The sequence below is a fragment of the Antennarius striatus genome, chromosome 9, assembly GCF_040054535.1.
Source record: "Antennarius striatus isolate MH-2024 chromosome 9, ASM4005453v1, whole genome shotgun sequence".
In the NCBI taxonomy this organism is placed as follows: Eukaryota; Metazoa; Chordata; class Actinopteri; order Lophiiformes; family Antennariidae; genus Antennarius; species Antennarius striatus.
In genome coordinates this window covers 17,647,815-17,665,918 of record NC_090784.1, presented here as the reverse complement: position 1 = coordinate 17,665,918, position 18,104 = coordinate 17,647,815, and the positions used below count along the sequence as shown (strand labels likewise).

The following is an 18,104-nucleotide window of genomic DNA, read 5'->3' as shown; positions in this document are numbered from 1 at the left end:
CATCAGGTAATAGTCTGTTACTTTCAACTATATGAGCCTTAATATATTACAGAACAACATTATTGAATGTTGATGTGTCAGTCTTGTCTATCTTTACATTTGGGTATTGCACTGATGGCGTGATGCATCCCTCTTTCGATCAATACTGAGAGCCATTAGAGATTCACAACTCCTGCATCATTCCCAGCTCATGCTTATTGATCCAGGTTTTTATAGAGCAAACACGTTAATATACACTGCAAAGTCATTATGGGACATGAAAACCCAACTTAAATTAAAAGTCACACTTTAATATTGAAGTTTTACTTTAATCATGGTTACTGTATTAGTCAGAAAGGTGTCAGTGGTTGTGCAGTGAGCTGACACTGGTGTGGAATATCTCTCAAAGTCTTTAATAGTCTTGCAGTCAGAAATAAACCCTTTTACTTAGAAATCCCCTTTTTCATGTGTGACAGGATGTTGATGGCCTTCTGGTCACGACTCTACTTCATCTGCAATAGCTAGATGCAAATCTGGAACAGGCCCGGCTCATTCCAGACACTGTTCTTACAGCATAACATGGATGTACCACAGGATGTGAGTCAGCACTGCAGGAAGGTGATGCACACAAAGCTCCTATTGTGGACATCTTAGCTTCTTCACTGCAGCCACTGTGCTGGAAATGAATCATTCTGAGCTAAATATTACCCTCTTCTCGAGCCAGTGGTTTTTCATGGTTTGGGTTTAAAGGAAATACAGCTTAAGGCACAAAGAAATGAGTCAGACAAGAGGAAATCAAGATGACAGCAAGTCCCTGTCACTGAGTGAGGGGTGCTAAAGCCCCGTTAGAGTGTCATTGACCCCCAACTGGTGCAGGTAAGGCAGCTGGACTCTCCTTTAGATACATGCAACCAATTCACAACACTAAGACTATAAAGGGACCACTTTGTCTTTTCCCATATTAGATGTCAGCATCAACTAATCACAGTATTACATCAGTTTGACTAAACCCTCCTTACTTCTAGTCCACGCTGCCACCACGTGGTGAAACGACAGAATTACAGATCTGCTTAGTCAAAGTTCAACTGTAGAGAATAAATGAATAGCTCAAAATAATTAACATAACTTTGTATTTTCATTCAAAATTTATTAAACTCAGGACACAAGTCTAAAAAAACCAAACAACTAAAGCAGAATGAACAGATAAACACCAACATCATTTATTAAAAGAAATGCTAAAAATATTTGGCACAAATACAGATTATACATCTTTGAGTTTACGATAGAATACAAAGTCTAAGCATTGCTGACTTTAACTTGTTTAACCCTTGCACCTTGTATAATCAATGGGCGTATCAGACTCTGATGGCCTCTTTTTAAATTACATTAGGAACAGCTTAATCTTTCACTATAGAGATAGAATTTATGGACATAAGCCAAGTTTTCAGTGTATAAAAAAAGTAACAGATATACCAAAAGAAAAACTGTCCCGTGTCTGTTTATCTTCTGAGTGACTGATGATTGTTTTAATAAGTAGTAAAAAAGGAAAACAAAAAAGTAAATGTTACAGTTAGAAGGCGATACGCAAATCAAGTTTCATCAGCAACAAGCTGATTTCTGCTCCCTTCCACCTGAGGTTTGCTCACTGTCACTGACTTCACGCGAGGAAGGCAAAGACCAGAAACAGAAGACATAAGAAGGCATAAAATCAAGCACAAATATAATATTGGTCAACCAGTTCACCTGCAGTAGTTGATATTCTCTTCACAGTTTGCGAGTCTAGCCTCAGTACGGTGCACGATAACTGCAACTGGCAGTGTCTCCACTGGGTGCTGGTAATACGTCTGACTAGGTACGTTAAAGGCTCCAAATCCGATAATTATAATTATATTCTGACTTTGATTTATTAATAACTTAAGTAATTTTATAATATTCCACTAACTGTTACAGGCATATGTGCATACTTGCATATGGTGGCTCGAGCTGAGCAGGGTTTTAAATGAAAACCAAAGCATAGCTGCACTCACTTATCTCCTAGTACATACCAGAGCTGAGGAGTCAAGTGTGCGACACCGAGACTTGAGGACCGTATACACGAAATGTCTAATTGAAGCTGATGTTTGAGATAAAGGAATCCTGCTGATACAGTGAAAGCTCATGCAATCCTTAGATACAGCTATAGATCAATACAACCAGACCGAATCGAATGCAGTGGCTGAAACATTCATCACAACCACAGAGACTTGATTTGGACTTATGATCAAAGATTTCAGACTTGACTTGGACTTCTAAAATCGACTCGATTTGATCATTGATAAATATTTGAATAAAAAGAAGCAAAAACAGAACTCTGTCACTGCTGCGCACATTTGAAAACTCACATCACAGAATAAAATGTTCACATTCACTAGTCATCAGACTTCACAGAGGCCTCTCTCTGTGACGAAGAAGAGAGAACTCTTCATCGAGTTATAACTTCCTATCAGCATGTGGGGATTTTCCCCTCTTGGATCATAATTCTCTGACATGCACACATATTTACAACAAACATGTTATCCTGGGTGGTTTCTCACACAAACATGGCCGAAGACACAAAACTATCCCCGCGGTTGATCTCGGGACCCCGGTGATTGTCCTGGGGGTCGTTGTCTGTGCGCATGTAAGGAGGCGGGACCTCGCTGTTGGCGGGGTCATCCCAGCCGGAGGGCGCAGCAGAGTAATAATGTGCCCTGTCTTCACCTGGATAATCCTCCTCCTCATCGTGATAAGTATCCAGGTCCTGCCAGGAACAAGACAACAGACAGTCAATGAATTTTATATTATTCTAAGACATTTGAGTAACTGTTGCAATAATATTTATGATGCATTTCCCTTATAGTTGGTTAAGATTGCTTAGTGGTGAAATCTGCAATGCATCACATGTTATAAAATAATCATGTGTTGGTTATATCCGTGTCCTGCGATGTATTTTCTAGTTATTCCAAGGGGGTTTAAAATAATTTAACTTCAGATAATGAAAAATCAAATCTATCAATCACCTTGAATCTGCATTGACAGGTACAGGGCTTCCATAAATGTAATAAGGTACTCTCCACCACTGGCTGTTGTGGATGTTATCCATTTATCTTTCAATAACTGAACTGAATGTAGCAGTGAATCACATCTCCGAATTGTGGCAGAACGTAATAAGTGAATAATTGCTGTTGTGTCCTTTGCAGACTAATGAGTGTATTTCTAGCCTTGATGCAGCAGACGGCATTACCTAAAGTTTAATCAAACTTGAGCTGGTGGTGTCTGAGATTAGAATGTTTCCAGACCTCTAAATTCACTACCCACAAATAGAGTGGAAACTCAATGGCTTTTCACTCTCCGGAGAAACAATGAGGTTGTAGCTCATCCAATTTCATTCTCGGGGACGGGATAATGAAATGGTAAAATGGAATAAATTAAACATACTCATCTTAACTCGCCCATGAATTCCCAAATTCAATACAGATGAAGTACCCATTAACCCTTTCAACCTCAAATTCCAAAAATTGCTTCAAATAGAATTCCTTCTAGTCCACGTTTTATTATGAAAATTAACCTCTAGATCACATTTCAGCTCATCTCTTGGAAATGATTTTACTATAGTGTTATATCATATTTTGAAGTGTTTTATTTTTCTGCCCACTGACGAAAAATTCTGCAGTTATAATCGCAAAAGTGTTGACAGACTGATGTAACATCAGACATCGAGTGAAGCTTAGCTGAAAATGTTGGATAAATAAAGCATGTTGGACTGAAGGAGAGTTGTATTTTCATTAAGTCATAGTAATATGTATGTATTTAGTCTTTTCTCACCGTGACTGGCTCAGCAGTCTGGGTAACGTAGTACAAGTTCTGTAGGGGCCTGTCCTCGGTCTCCGGGGCGGGAACTGTGTTGAGCTGCTGGCGACACACAAACCAGTCGGTGAAGTTGAGGAGATACGAAGTTCTCAGATTTACTCTGATCAAAACAAGCTGACGCAAAAATGTGTCTGCTGTTCAGAAATGTATGAATGATGACTCACCCTGTTGGCAGAGCTGGTGGTCTTCTTAGGAGGAGGGGGCTTGTACTTGGGTGGACCGCTGAAACACATACACACAAACAAACTGTGACTTTGCAGCTAATACAGAGAATAAATGTCAAAATAAATAGAAATGAAGTGGATTTGAAGGCAGTGAGTCAAACAGATACTGACTCTCCATTGAGTTTGTCGTTGCGGTGTTTGCGGTACATCGCTATGGCTGATCCGATGATGGCCAACAGCAGGATGACTCCAATAATGCCTCCGATGATGCTGCCTGTAGCAGGACCCTTCTCTGGAAGACGAGTGCCTGGGAAAAACCAGGGGAAACAAGGAGAGAGATGACACCGTTAGAGAAGATGTGTCTGTGTGTGTATAAGGAGGTCAAAACAGGACAAAGGTGTGACTTTTGATAAAAGTAAGTTGTGAATTAAGAAAAGAACGTGAAGTTAGGAAGACATTTGGCTAAGCCAGACGTGTGTCTGTTACCAAGTGTTCAAGACTCTCTGAGGCTTCTGCTTGATAAAAGCACCACCCATCTACTCTCTGTCCTGCATCATCCTTTATTCTGATCTTTAGAATTAAATCCCTTGAAAAAAACAGGGAAGGTAAAGCAATCAATTTGTTTTCCAACAGTAAAAAACAAACAACACTTAAATGGAGAGTTTGACATTTTGGAAAATACGTTCATTTGATTTCCGGTACAGATGGAGACAAGAAAATAAATACCTTCTCATGTCTGTCAGTTTAAAATGATTTTTTTTAAAAAGAGCAAGCAGCCTTTCAGTTCAGCACAAATACTTGAAATGGGGGGACAGGTTGGCTGATTGTCTGCACAGGTAACAAAACAAATGACTAAAGACCAACAGACAGATGGGAATGGTGTTTATCTGCTTTCATTATGCCTCTACAGAAGAACAAGATATCGTCTGTGGGATGCAGGTGGGAATAAGTGAACACTCAGCTCAGAATTTAAAGCAGGACATTGTGTGTATATATATATATATATATATATATACATACACATACATACTGTATATAACCCCAAACCTAAAGGCTAAAATTTAAGCCAGAGAAAGTTAGACTAACTATTTCTTTATCAGCACAATGATATTTGTCATCGTTCATATTTCATGAATTCTTAAATTTAATCCTTAAATCTAACAAATATTAAATTAAAAATACAAATCAATCATATATTAAATAATTAGAATCACTATAGTACCACAATACACATGTAAATTTCTCTTCAATGCCAAACCTAAGATCGTGTGTGTGTGTGTGTTCGTGTGTGTGTGTGTCCTCAGAGAGGGTCTTGATGAGGGTGTTGAGTGACACGTGTGATTAAGATGAACCAGGGGAATCTTGCGGAGGCTCCTCTAATGAACTGAGACCACGCTGAGCATGAACTGACCCACACAAAATCACACACACTCATACACACTCTGCATTTACTGAAGGCGCAACCCGACTCATTATCCCCCCCGAATTCCCTGGGAATTATGCTAATGAGGAGGCCGTAAAGGGCAGAGAGGATCTGAAGCTCATCTGATGAGAACAAACCCCGGTTCTGGTAATTAGGAGGGTCATGATCGAATGTTGTTATTCCTTTAATTACAATTCTCCTCTAACAACAGGGTGCCTGGAATATGTCTTATATATTTCATTCTTTATCACATCTGAATGTGTCCTAATGATCATTTCTTTTTCCTTTTGCTCATAACAATCCAGCACATCATCTTTCTCTGCTGACCATATATATGTCCCCGCACACTCTAGATTTCTCTCTTTAATTATGAGCGTTTCATTGTGGCAACTGCTTCATAAAGCCTGGATTGGGAAGTTTCCACTCAACTTACTTTGACTGTAACTCTTTTTTTTTTTGTGTCCTTTTATTAATTTTTTTATGGATTCTATTAAATAACAGACTTTTCCTTCACATAGCAGCGGTATTTTAACAATTGTTTTAGAATAAAATACTATTTGTTAAGTTTGACATATTTTCAGTAGATAACAAGTTAAAAAAAAGTCATTAAATTTGCTCTGTTTCCAAATATTGTGTTTAACCTCACAGGTAGTTCATGTATTTTAGTTGGATATTGTTTATTGTAATATAACCAACATATTTCTCCTCTTGAATAATAAAGTGAGAACAGATTACTCTACAAATAAGTCTCAGATAGTACAACAAAATTATATCCAAATATAATGCAGGAACTACACAAAATATAGTTTCATTTTGTCAAGATCACCTAGGAATAGATTCTAGGAATAGTATTCTTATATATCTTATATATCTGTTATAAGTAGATGTTATGCTGAAAGGAATGTCAGGCTGAGCTGCAGGAAAGTAAAAGCTATTCTTCATTCAACAGTGTTGAACCAGGACTACATAAAATTTCATTTTGCTTCAGCTCACCCATAAAACACACACTTTGCATGATAAAATAAATAAATAAATCTGATCTTAAAAATAACAATGCTCAATATCTTATAGAAGGACTGTCATAAAAGATGGTACAGAACATTTTACTGTGGTATTTTCAAAGCAATTGTATGCCAGAAGTTTTTTCCAGTTATAAAACCTTGAGATGAAAACAGAGGCGAATTAAAGGTCAACGTACTGAGATGAACAAGTAATATATTAGGATTCCTTCCTGATATTTTAGGTTTGTGAAGTGAAATCTGGCAACAGACACCACACCCATTACATTAAATAGCTTGTAATAATACTCTTCACCGCATGGGGGTGCTGTGTCTCTTCAAAAACCCATCATTCAACAGCTTCAAAGCAGGTTGATTCTACAGCCGATACCTGCCTGGTCTTTCAAGTGTGTTTGCTCCCTCATTCCAGTCCCTGTGTTAGCACACCGCCCCTCCTCCATTTTGGTTCCCAGGATTATTCTCGAATGCTATTGCAGAAACACCCTTTCCTCTTTGTCTTGCCTTACACGACCAAACTCATCGGTGTGGCAGGTTTAATGAAGAACCCTCTTCCTTCCCTTCAGGCAAGTAAGAAAGAGCTGCAGGTCGAGGTTTGTGTTGTGTTGCTCGAGTGAATGTGGCGACGTGAGGGCATGACCTCCACGTCCTTCACTGGTGAAGTATCCCAGACAAAAGACAGACGATGTGTGTATCGCTGATTTAAGCATCTGCTCGATCCTTTCGGTTCTATTTTTTCTTAAGGACACACAAGCATGGGCCCACACACACACATTAAGACCATACACACCTGTAAACACGCACACACGCAACCACACAAACTTGTACCAAAGAGCAGCTGGTATATTCTGCTGTAACCTCATCACTCAACACGACACATTTACACAAACACCCACTGGTCTGCAGCGTGGCCTTTGCCCTGCTGCCGTCTCATGCATACCCAAAGACACATCTACATACATATTTAAACATTAGGGTAGACACACAAACAAGTGGACGCACAAAAATTATTTCGGTGGTTCCCCCAAGGCGAGAAGCGATTCTGTCTCTCCGACCCGACCGTATGGTGTTTTCTATCTACTTTTTCAGTGTGAAGGAGGAAATGATCCACAGTTGAGTCTCAACAACAGTTAAAGGTCAGCACCATTCCTGTCAGCAGATCAATGCAGGCGACCATTCACTCAGATACCGATCCATCCCGTCCTATTTGAGAGCCCTCCATCGCTCGGTCGTGCTTGCCTGACCAGCCAGTCACCCGTAGACCGCCGCTGTCGCAGAGGGGGAATGAGGAAGAGGAGAGGGGGGAGGGATGGAGTGATGAAGCTGGACGGTTAGCTGAAACAGTCTGAAATTACCTCAAATCCACTTCAGCGACGAGCAAATGCCACCAGAATCTCTGGAGCTTTAGGCTGCGTGTCTGAATGCCGGCTGCAGCTCTGAAGCCCAGTTGTTCAGATATACTCTATTCTCTTCAGATTTATCTCAAGGAACTTAACGGGCACTAAAATTTCTGGTTTCAGCACTCCTTGGTAAACCTGGTGAGTATGACACGTCGAGTGTTAAATCAAGTCGAGACTAGGGTGTCCTAACGGTGGAGTGGTGGAGTGACATTGAGTCCAGAGGAGAGGGAATCAAAAGAGGAGAAGAGTGCAGGGTACCAGAGGAGTCGAGCGAGATGAAGGCTGTGATTAAGACACTCGCTTCTGTGGGATTTCCCGGCTGCTGCCTGCAACTGGCTGATCACACAGCGAGGGGATGAAGGAGCGAGTGGGAAGACAAAGATCTCACATCCATCCCTTTTTCACTCAATCCCTTGTTCTCTCTCCCTGCGCGTTTACGCCTCTCCCTGAAGGGATTAAGGTTAACATGCTGGCCTATCCTCAGCTTTCCCCATACAGGCCAGGCTTTTTTGCTGCATTTATCCCTGCCTCCTCCCTTTCTCTCCTCTTTTGCCCCCCATCATCTCCTCCCCCCCACTTCTTTCCTGTCATCCCCGCTCCGTAACCAGTGTAATTTGGTATTTGCTTGTTTGGCCCGGGTAATACGACTGCACAAATCTGCAGCGTCCCCCCTGCGCATCTCTTATCTCCTGTGCCTAACGAAAAGAGATAAGCCTGTTTTTATTACCTTCTCTTGACCTCTTCAACAAATTTACCACCAATATACACGTGTGTGTGTGTGTGTACAAACCCTGCATTTTCACACACACCTACAAAAGTTATGTCAACGTGGAATGCGGCCGAACAAATATGAAAAAAAAAATCGGAAACATCCGCGCTGTGGAAAAGGTTCAAGATTTACATGTGGCTGGTCTTGGTTTAAGAGATTAGCAGGCCACCGGTCACTGGAACAACAATCTGACTGCAGCTGATGATCACACTCATTCCAAATGGGTTAGCTAGACCTTTTTAAAAAGGGACAGTTGACCAAAAATATCCCCAAGCCTGAGGCGTCCTGTTGGATCAACGGCCCGCGTCCTCGACCATGTGGCGCTGATCTTACGGAATTGTTTCGTTTTTCTTTCTCACATCTTCACAGTCACTCTCAAGTAGGCTTTTTTTAGTAAAGTGAGAAACGACTGTTTAATTATACAAATCTTTGAAGGAGCAAACAGTTTTATTTTTTAAATTTAATACTCACTTTTAATACAAGCAAATTCCTTTGTTGTTTTCCGTCAGTAGAAACTTAAGCTTCTGTCCTTAATGTGAAACGGGACAAACTGGTTTTCTGATGAAATTGGAGCCTTTTGAGACACAAACTACAGCAAACCACCTCCCAGTATAGAAAAAAAACAAGGCTACCAGAGTCACAGCAGAGTGCCCAGAGATGAGATTAGGGCTGAATGAATTGATGGCCTTTGAAAGAGATTAAGATAAAGAACAGTGCATGTAATCTCATTGCTCTCTAAGAGAAAAGAGAAATCCTAGCCTTTAGATTCTGAGGTAAACTCACTAAAGCAAGTACACTCTGCGTGTATTGACGTATTTATTCAGGTTGAACTGTGTGCACGTCTGCCTAAGTCTCTGGTAATACAGTAACCCAATAACAAACCAGAGGTAACTGCAATGAATGGGCTGAGAAGAAGAAGACAGGAGGAGGTTGAGGAGTGAATGGAAGACGGCACATCGAGAGAATCTGACTCCCCCACCGCTCTGGAAAAACCTTGATTTGTGCTGATGTGGACAGACCATAACCTCCATTATTACACACATTGAAGTAAAAGGTGGGGATGTGGTGAGGCCTGGTCGATACCGATGGACAAGGGTCACCGGTTATGCCCCATTTGGTGTGGGCATAAAAAAAAAAAAAAACGAGGAATAAAAGTGGCAAGAAATGGAACAGGGTAAACCCTGGGTTGCACTGACAGAGTGCATGCATGAGCTGCAGAACTGACACACACACGCACACACACACACACACACACACACACACACACACACACGCGCCTAAATTATTCACGATCGATGCCAATGCTGCGTCGTTGAGTGCTGCGGCTACCTCTGACATTAATTTTATGATGGTTGAAGACCTGCTACACCCACCATCACAATCACCATCGTCATTACTGTCATTTACTATTCACTGCACTCGTAATGCCGTTACAATTCATTTCAGAACAAAGCAAATCATATTGAATTGATTGTTCTTGTTGGCAAAGCTCGGCCAGCTGATCGGCTGAGGGGAGGACAAACTGAAGGAAACGCTGACTCTGTGCGCCCGACTGAAAAGACGCTGCTGCCGGGGGTTCTGGTTGTGGCAGATCGGTGATGCTGGTCATTTCTAATCTGATGTGATTCTGGTTGCTCAGCGTCGTGCATCTGCATCTGCATGAAGAATAAATTCATGTCACCGACACCATCTGTGTGAGTGCGTGTGCCAATGCTTGCACATTGGTGTGTTTGTGCACATTTTGACATTTTAAAAAGCTGTGTGGTGGTATGGGAAAATGCTATATGCTTGGGCATGAGTGTGTGTGTGTGTGTGTTCTCCCTCAGTGGGAGACAGTGTGTTCCCTGCCACAGTGCATCAAAGCACACTCAGCTGCCTTGGGAGAAGGCAGGAACTCTCCATCTATTTTTCTCTTTCCATCTTGTCCCCCCTCTCTCTCCTCCCATGCCTCCATCGCCCCCCCCCCTCTCCTCCAAATTCTTCTTTCTCCATCTGACAAGGTCGCTGTTTGCCTCTTGCTGTCTCCCCTGTCAATATTTACAGTCCACTTTACACTGGCACGGAGGTGGTTGGCTGCAGCCAGCGGAGAAAGCAGGGTCGCATTAGCCAAATGTAGCTGTCCCCTCAGAACATGAATAATCTGTACTACTACAAGCAGCATGCTGGTTCAGCTTCCCCCTATCTCACCATCTCTCTCCCTCTCACACACACACACACACACACACACACACACACACACACACACACACACACACACACACACACACACACACACACACACACACACACACACACACACACACACCCGGTCAGATTCTCATTCCATTTATAAGAGCACACAAACGCAAAGTAAATTCTAGCCCTTACTATCATCACAACGGATTAATTATGATATATTACACAAAGCACGTTTTTAACATGAGAATAATGCAGAATAATTGCAATAATACAGTTTTAATTGTTTTTGCATTGTTCATAATGATCTGAAACCAAAACCATCATTTCTAGGAAATGAAACGTTTCTGATTACATCAGTAATGTTTGTGAAACCAAACCGTAAAACAAGTCTAGCCACCAGACAACTGTGCAATGTTCACAGATCGCTTACGCTATTATTCCACTACAACAACAAATCTCTGTTCACATTTCATAAAAAAGATAAAACAAAACTAATTTAACACTAATTAGCTTCTTTTTTTTCTTTTTTTTAACTAAAACTGAGTTTTAATCATTTATTTAAATGACACAAATCAGTTTATGGGATTTCCACTGAATGTTAAATAATCACAATATTGGTCGATTCCGTAGTCTAAAACATCTAGAATAGTTGGACACTCAAACACAAATTCACTTTCTTCATTGGTTTTGTTTTGCTGGAAAGCTCATTCTATTGTCATATCTTTATCTTTAGTACAGATGGAGTTGTGTGGTGATTAGCTTAGCTTAGCATCAAGACTGAAAAGCAGTAACAAACTGCTACCCAGGCTCAATCGGCACCGCCGGTGCTCAACTAATTAACATGTGGAATCTCATTTGTTTAATCTCCACAAAAACAGACAGGTAAAAAGATGTATTTCACTTGCCTCTGCTTCTTTATGATAAGCTAAGCTAAACACAGCCTGCTTCTGCAGCTCCATACACCACGCATATTTAAAAAAAAAAAAAAATCGGTTTGATCTGCTCATCCAAGTCTCTGGGAGGAAAGCAAATAAGCGACATTTTCTCCAAACGGTAAACTACTCCTCTGAGAGTGAAAGTGAGAAATTTAAAAAAAGAAAGCAGGTATGCTGCATTTTTTTTTGCAACACAGGAAAACATGCTTTTATGTAGACCTGAAAGGCGATTACTTATTGTCGCATCACATTTAAAAGGTAAGTAGAGGATGCATTAGAGTCTGACTTAAAGTAGCAACCAGGGTACGCAGTCGCAATTTAAGATAAATGTCGCACTCTGGTCATATCCAACCACCGCTTTTTACTTCAGAATGCCTGTGAGCCTCCCATCCATCTTCTTGTCCTGCTTTTTTCTGCCCCCCCCCCCCCCCCACACACACACATACACACCCCAACCCCCCCATCCCTTACACCACTCTCCCCCCCTCGACCAGTGTCACTGCGGCCTGGAGGCCAAGCAGTCAGGAGAGGCTGGCATGTTTACCTGCCCTCCTAACCACTGCTAACCTTTGGCTGGAAGGGTCTCTCACCTCATTACCCACCACTCAGCCACACACACAACCTCCAACTCTGCAAGCCTCTCAGACCCCCCCCCCCCTTTCAGTCAGGATGCTTCATTGTAATAGCCTCCGTGTGCGGCAATTAATTCAGAAGCCCGCTGTTAAGAAATGTTTTATATATAATGAGAAGTGAAGAAAAAAAAAAAACAGCCTCTAAGACTTGGCTACTGCTCCTTAACCCCCGTCTCCCTCTATTCCTCTCAACTCCCGCCGACTCGCACAAGAATCCTCCTCGTGTCGCCCTCCTACTAAGTTCCTCACGCAGGCTGCCAAAAAGGAAACAACACGCGGAGGAAGAAGCACAGATGACGAAGGTGGGTGGAGGGAGGAGGGAAGAGAGCGTAGTGCACGCAAGGGGAAAAAAATCCTAAAAACAACAACAACAACAACAAAAAAACAACAACTTTAGAACTGAGAGAATTGAAGATTCAAGCTGGAAGGTGGAGAAGTAGAATGAAGATGTGAGAGGAGGTTGGATAGGAGAAGGTAAAGTATTCCGCACAAGTAAGGCAAGCAAATGTCCCAACTCTTCTTTCAGCTTGATAACATATAAAACTAATGATCCTTGTAAGTCATTTGCTGTATTTTCTTTTTTTCTTCTTTTCTTTTCTTGGGAGGACGATTTCCTTGAAAGTGTTGTTTACTGTGCTTTTACCGGCTGCATTGTTGACCGCCTAGAAAAAGAAACCTCGCAGTGCTGGGAGTGCCGCAGCAGTAATGGGTCCCATCTCTCCCTCAAGCTTCCTCTCATCAGCGACTGATTAATGGCACACGGAGCCATTCTGGCCCCGCACGCGTTCCACAATTCATTCACTTTCCTCTTCATATCATGACCCTAGAGAGAGAAACCACAACAATGCGAGCTGTCGGGGAAATGAAAAAAACAAAAAACAAAAACAAAACTACGCTCTCATCGCACTCAGATTCAAACGGTCATTAAGAAAGATGCCTCTTCCATTGGCGTTCGGTCGCGGCCTGACACAGGTGACAAGTGGGTGGAAACAATGGAATGCAGAGGAGGGAGGAAAGTGGAAGAGAAAAAAACATTCAGAGCTCAATTTATCTGCGTGAGAATAAAGAATGATTTCATTAGTGTTTAAACGCGGCTGATTTGCTTCTTGGCATGGAGTGCTGGTGATTTATGCAAGAGTAAAAAGGATGGAACTAATATACCAGCACAAGATGCACACACACATCTACGCACATATTCGTTATGCTTCAAATATGTGCCTCTAGGTAGAAATTTGTAGGGAAGTGGATGGTTTTTGGAACCCATAAACGTGTAGATCACATGAAATCTTCAACTGTTGCTCATGTGTCAGAACCGCCGAAGGTCGTCAGCGAACAGCTCCGACGACACGTGGCACCATTCGGCCGTAACTCACCGGCGAGAGACGTAAAATTGGAAAGACAAGCACCTAAATACGAGTGTGCCTGCTAACAGGCATATACATTAAGGCTTTGCATGAGCAGGAGAGCACAAGCACGTACACGCATCATCATCACCGCAATGAGAAGCTTTCTAATGCATCCTCACTTCACCCATCAGGGATGAACGGTCTCTAACTGTCAGACATACATCAAACAATATTACAACAAATAGCCATTGTTAAAAACGCCTCAAAGCATCAATAACAAGTAAATCTAGATTTTCATCCCATGATTGCACTCAATGCAACGCCTCAGGTCCCGTTATTCCAAAGGTGAAATGAGCAGAGGTGCAGGATGGTTAATGAAAAAAAAAAAAAGAAGATCTTTCAGACAGAGTTCATCTGAATATTCAGATTACACCAAAGTCTTCAATCTCTTCCACATCACACTGCTACCGATTCAGATCCTCCTGCCTTTCCATCTGTGTGGGGGTGTCTGTTTGTGTGTGCGCCTCACAGCAGCACTATTTGTGTTCAGCATTTGAGAGTGTGTGGGGTAATCAATAGTGTTAGTGAAGGACACTTGGGAGCAGATTGGACCCCGAAACTGAGGCAGCATGAAAGACAACATGACAGAAACACTCGCTGCTCGACCTGAAGGGGCTCAATGTGACATGCAGGCCGTCTGCTGAGAGAGAATGCACACACACACGCACACGCACGCACACACACACACACACACACACACACACACACACACACACACACACACACACACACACACACACACACACACACACACACACACACACACACACACACACACACACACACACACACACACACACACACACACACACACACACACACACACACACACACACACGTTGACATGCCTGCGACTCCATGAAAGTGACTTCAAATGCAGTTAAAAACATTTACACACTGCTACAAAGCAGACAAACTAATGAGTTATTGACCGATGTGTGTGCACTGACGCAAACGTGCACACACACACACACACACACACACACACACACACACACAAACCCACACACACAATATACAACACATTGCAGTGCATCTACTCCCTTCATAACAAACGTGACTAGCGTCCTTGTCACAACTAAGCAGCATGCTATAATGAGTATTCGTGTGTGTATGCATGCGTGTGTATGTGTGTGTGTGTGCATGTAACTGTGTGCTTGCATGTGCTGTGTGTACACAAGTCATTATTAGGGGTTTAGTGTGTGCTCACCAGTCAGTCAGGCTCCAGTCAGAGGAGTCAGCTTAAGGGCTCATGGTAGCTCCCTGAGGAGTCACTAAATACCATCAGCCATTTAAATCCATCCATGACGATTTTAAACATGCAGCACACACTCATTCCATTTTTAATAAGGGCTCTGAGCAAGACAGAGGGAAGGGGGGGTGGGGGGACACAGAGAGAGAAAGAAGGGGGCAAACTGAACTTGAGGAAGAGGGAGGAATACGAGGGGAAAGGAGGGAAGCCGAGTCTGTTGCATTGATTTCTTGGCAGTCTTGGCACCGGCCCTGATTTGCCTGGAAAAGCCACAGATGTGTCAAAGCCAGTTAGGCACGCCAGAATAGATGGAACATGCATGCACACTCGACTCAGTTACACGCATGTACATACGCAACACATGCACACAACCACACACACACACACGCACACACGCACGCACATCTAGAAATATGCATAAATAGAAGGAGAGAATCTGAAGTGTGCACTCGAAAGTGTCTCAGAGAGTGTTGGGATTACAAAAGCACCTGTGTGAAGTGAAAGCCCAGAATGATGCAAGAGGTTTTGATGCCTTTTTCAGGAAAAACCGTGCATTTCTCTCTGAAGGCAGTCAGAAATAGATGCTATTACACACACCTAGATGGCCAGTGAAATTCTCCATAATCCATGTCTCAGCTTCACTCAAAAACCTGCTCTGCTCCGCTTTCAAAGCACACCTGACTTTATGCGAGGCATGCACAGTCCGGCGGAACAGTGGGCAGCAGTCGGATGTACGTTTTGATCCGAGGGCGGATGAAGCATTAGGATCAAAGTCGAGGGACTGGGGAGAATCAAGTGATATTAGCTCTGAATCCATGAGCAACCTGCGGACAGACTTCCTGATCAGAAAGGCATTTGTGGCCTATATCCAGCAGGTGAAGCCAAGCCTGGGGAAGAATTTTATCTATATCCTCTTTTACCTCAAAAACGGTGCAAACTAATGTCGAGATTAACGGTTTCATTCCACCGGCTCGCCTTCACATCATTCTGTGATGAGCTTTGAATAACACTTCCAGCAAATATTTGGTACATCTGTTGATGCATTGGGAGGGGGGGGAACCAGGTCAACAGGCGTTATTAAGTATGATGCTTTCCTATCTATGTACTGACATCTGTTTATTTATGGTTGGTATTTCTATCGAGGGAGACACTCTATATGTATGATACGACTGACAACAAGCAGTTAAAAGCGATGTGTTGCGGCTGGTTGGTAAAAGGATGAACCGGCATGCAGTGCCATTACTTTCATTTCATTGCAATCTATCAATATCATTAAAGAAAAAACCAGCTAGTGTTGATCTGCTGCATTATTGATGGTGCTATAACTCCCCCTGAAGATGCAGCTGTAGATATCGTCGGAAAGACAACATGGGTGAGAGTGAAGATAAGAAGCTCAACATGTAGCCGCTATTCTAATTACAGCTTTAATCCTAATTATTTCGTGTTAGGTTTACTGATATTAAGCATATTAATGGATATAGCTAACAAAAATGGAGACTTATGTTATTCTACATTTAAATATATTTTGATATTCTTTCTTTTTATAGCCTCAGACAGAAAAAAAAATCCTTTGGTGCTATATGACTCTGTTTATTACATCAACAGGAAATGCAAACAGCATCTCCACCACCTCTCTCTCTCTCTCTCCACTGGAGAGTTTTGCCTTAAGGGGTATTCTGGTCGACACAGCAGAGTAAACCCAGTGACAAACAGAACTAAACAGAATCCTTTTGGTGCTATTAACTCTACAAAGAGAAATCATTGCATTTATTTGATTAATGAGAGAAAACAAACAAAAGATTTGGTTTTGTGTTAATTGTCGGGCAATTTAGATCAAGTAAAGTGTAGACTTTGAACCTCAGTCTGTGTCTTCCTCAGAAAACACATTAAATTAAAGCTACCACAGCTATTTTCATTCATTATTTATGATTATTGGCCCAGCATTTCTTTATTCATTGATTCATGTTTTGCCTATAAAATTGGAGAAACTTTCCCCACAGCCAAAGCTGTCATCTCTAAATTGTTTGTTTCGCCCAGCAAACAGCCTTTAACTGGTGATATGTTTGTTATTCCTTGTAGTAAAACAGGAGGAACAGCAGAAAATCCCTATAATTGAGAGTCCAGAATTAAGCATTCATGTTTGAAAAACTGCTCAAAGTTCAGGATTAATTTTTATTTGCTACTCATCAATGACTTAATCATCAAATTGTAGATAAAACACGGAGTTTATGGGCTATAAACTCTGTACGGGCTTGGATTTGACAGCTTAAGTGGCTATTTTCTACTTTTGAAAAACAGGGAACGACGTGTTGTCCGTACACATTCACGAAGTGCTTCTCTTTCACCAGCATTTGAGTTAATGACACAAAGGAGGTGTGAGCTGTGTGCACAACACTCACCCTTTCAGTAAATCCTGTATGTCAACAGCATTCACTCAGCAGGAAATACAGAACGGTGGCTGACCTAACGCCAGTTCCAGTTTTGGACAAACACAAAGAAACATGGAAACACACACACACACACACAAATCGGTTGCTCAGACCCACTGGCTCTAGGTGACAGGTGTATCACAGAAGCATGGAAGAAACCTGGTGATTCCTGCCCGGCAGCGAGTCAGAAAGCCGTCTGACTCACTGACCGAGAGGATAAAAGCTCACAGCGGAAAAGCTGGTCTGTTTTGAATTTTTTTGAAAGAAGAAAATGGTGATGCACACATACAAGAGGAGCGGCTCAGACATACAGTCACATCCTGGCACCTGAGATGCAGATGAGACATGGTATGTTTATTACCCTCTATGCAACAAATGAAACTAGTCCCCAGACCTCTGTTCATTAGGATGTCAGTAAAGACACAATAGGACAGTCACACTGTCTTTGACACGCCACTCTGGAATGTTAATCACCCCAGAAACCCATTATCTTCACATCCTCTCATCCCCCCGCCCTCCATTTGTCTTCCTCTGCTTTTAAAACCTGACAAACTCAATGCTCGTTACTAGAAACTACCATTGTTTCGTGGAGCGCGCATGTAGACGCAGACAGAGACACGAGGCAGAGGAGAT

The 18,104-nt window shown here is 42.1% G+C and overlaps 1 protein-coding gene across 2 annotated transcripts in view; it reads right to left on the bottom strand.

Moving 5' to 3' along the window:
- Positions 1-1,139: 1,139 nt before the first annotated feature.
- Positions 1,140-18,104, bottom strand: part of LOC137601293 (nectin-2-like) — a 75,570-nt gene continuing 58,605 nt past the window's right edge. The window contains exons 7-10 of one of the 2 annotated variants that reach the window (XM_068323426.1): positions 4,203-4,338; positions 4,032-4,089; positions 3,823-3,909; positions 1,140-2,758 (exon numbers count right to left, since the gene is read on the bottom strand). In XM_068323426.1, coding sequence (XP_068179527.1) covers positions 2,549-2,758; positions 3,823-3,909; positions 4,032-4,089; positions 4,203-4,338 — 491 coding nt within the window. In that variant the 3' untranslated portion in view covers positions 1,140-2,548. The remainder of the gene's footprint in view (positions 2,759-3,822; positions 3,910-4,031; positions 4,090-4,202; positions 4,339-18,104) is intronic. The other variant, XM_068323427.1, reaches the window with a different exon arrangement.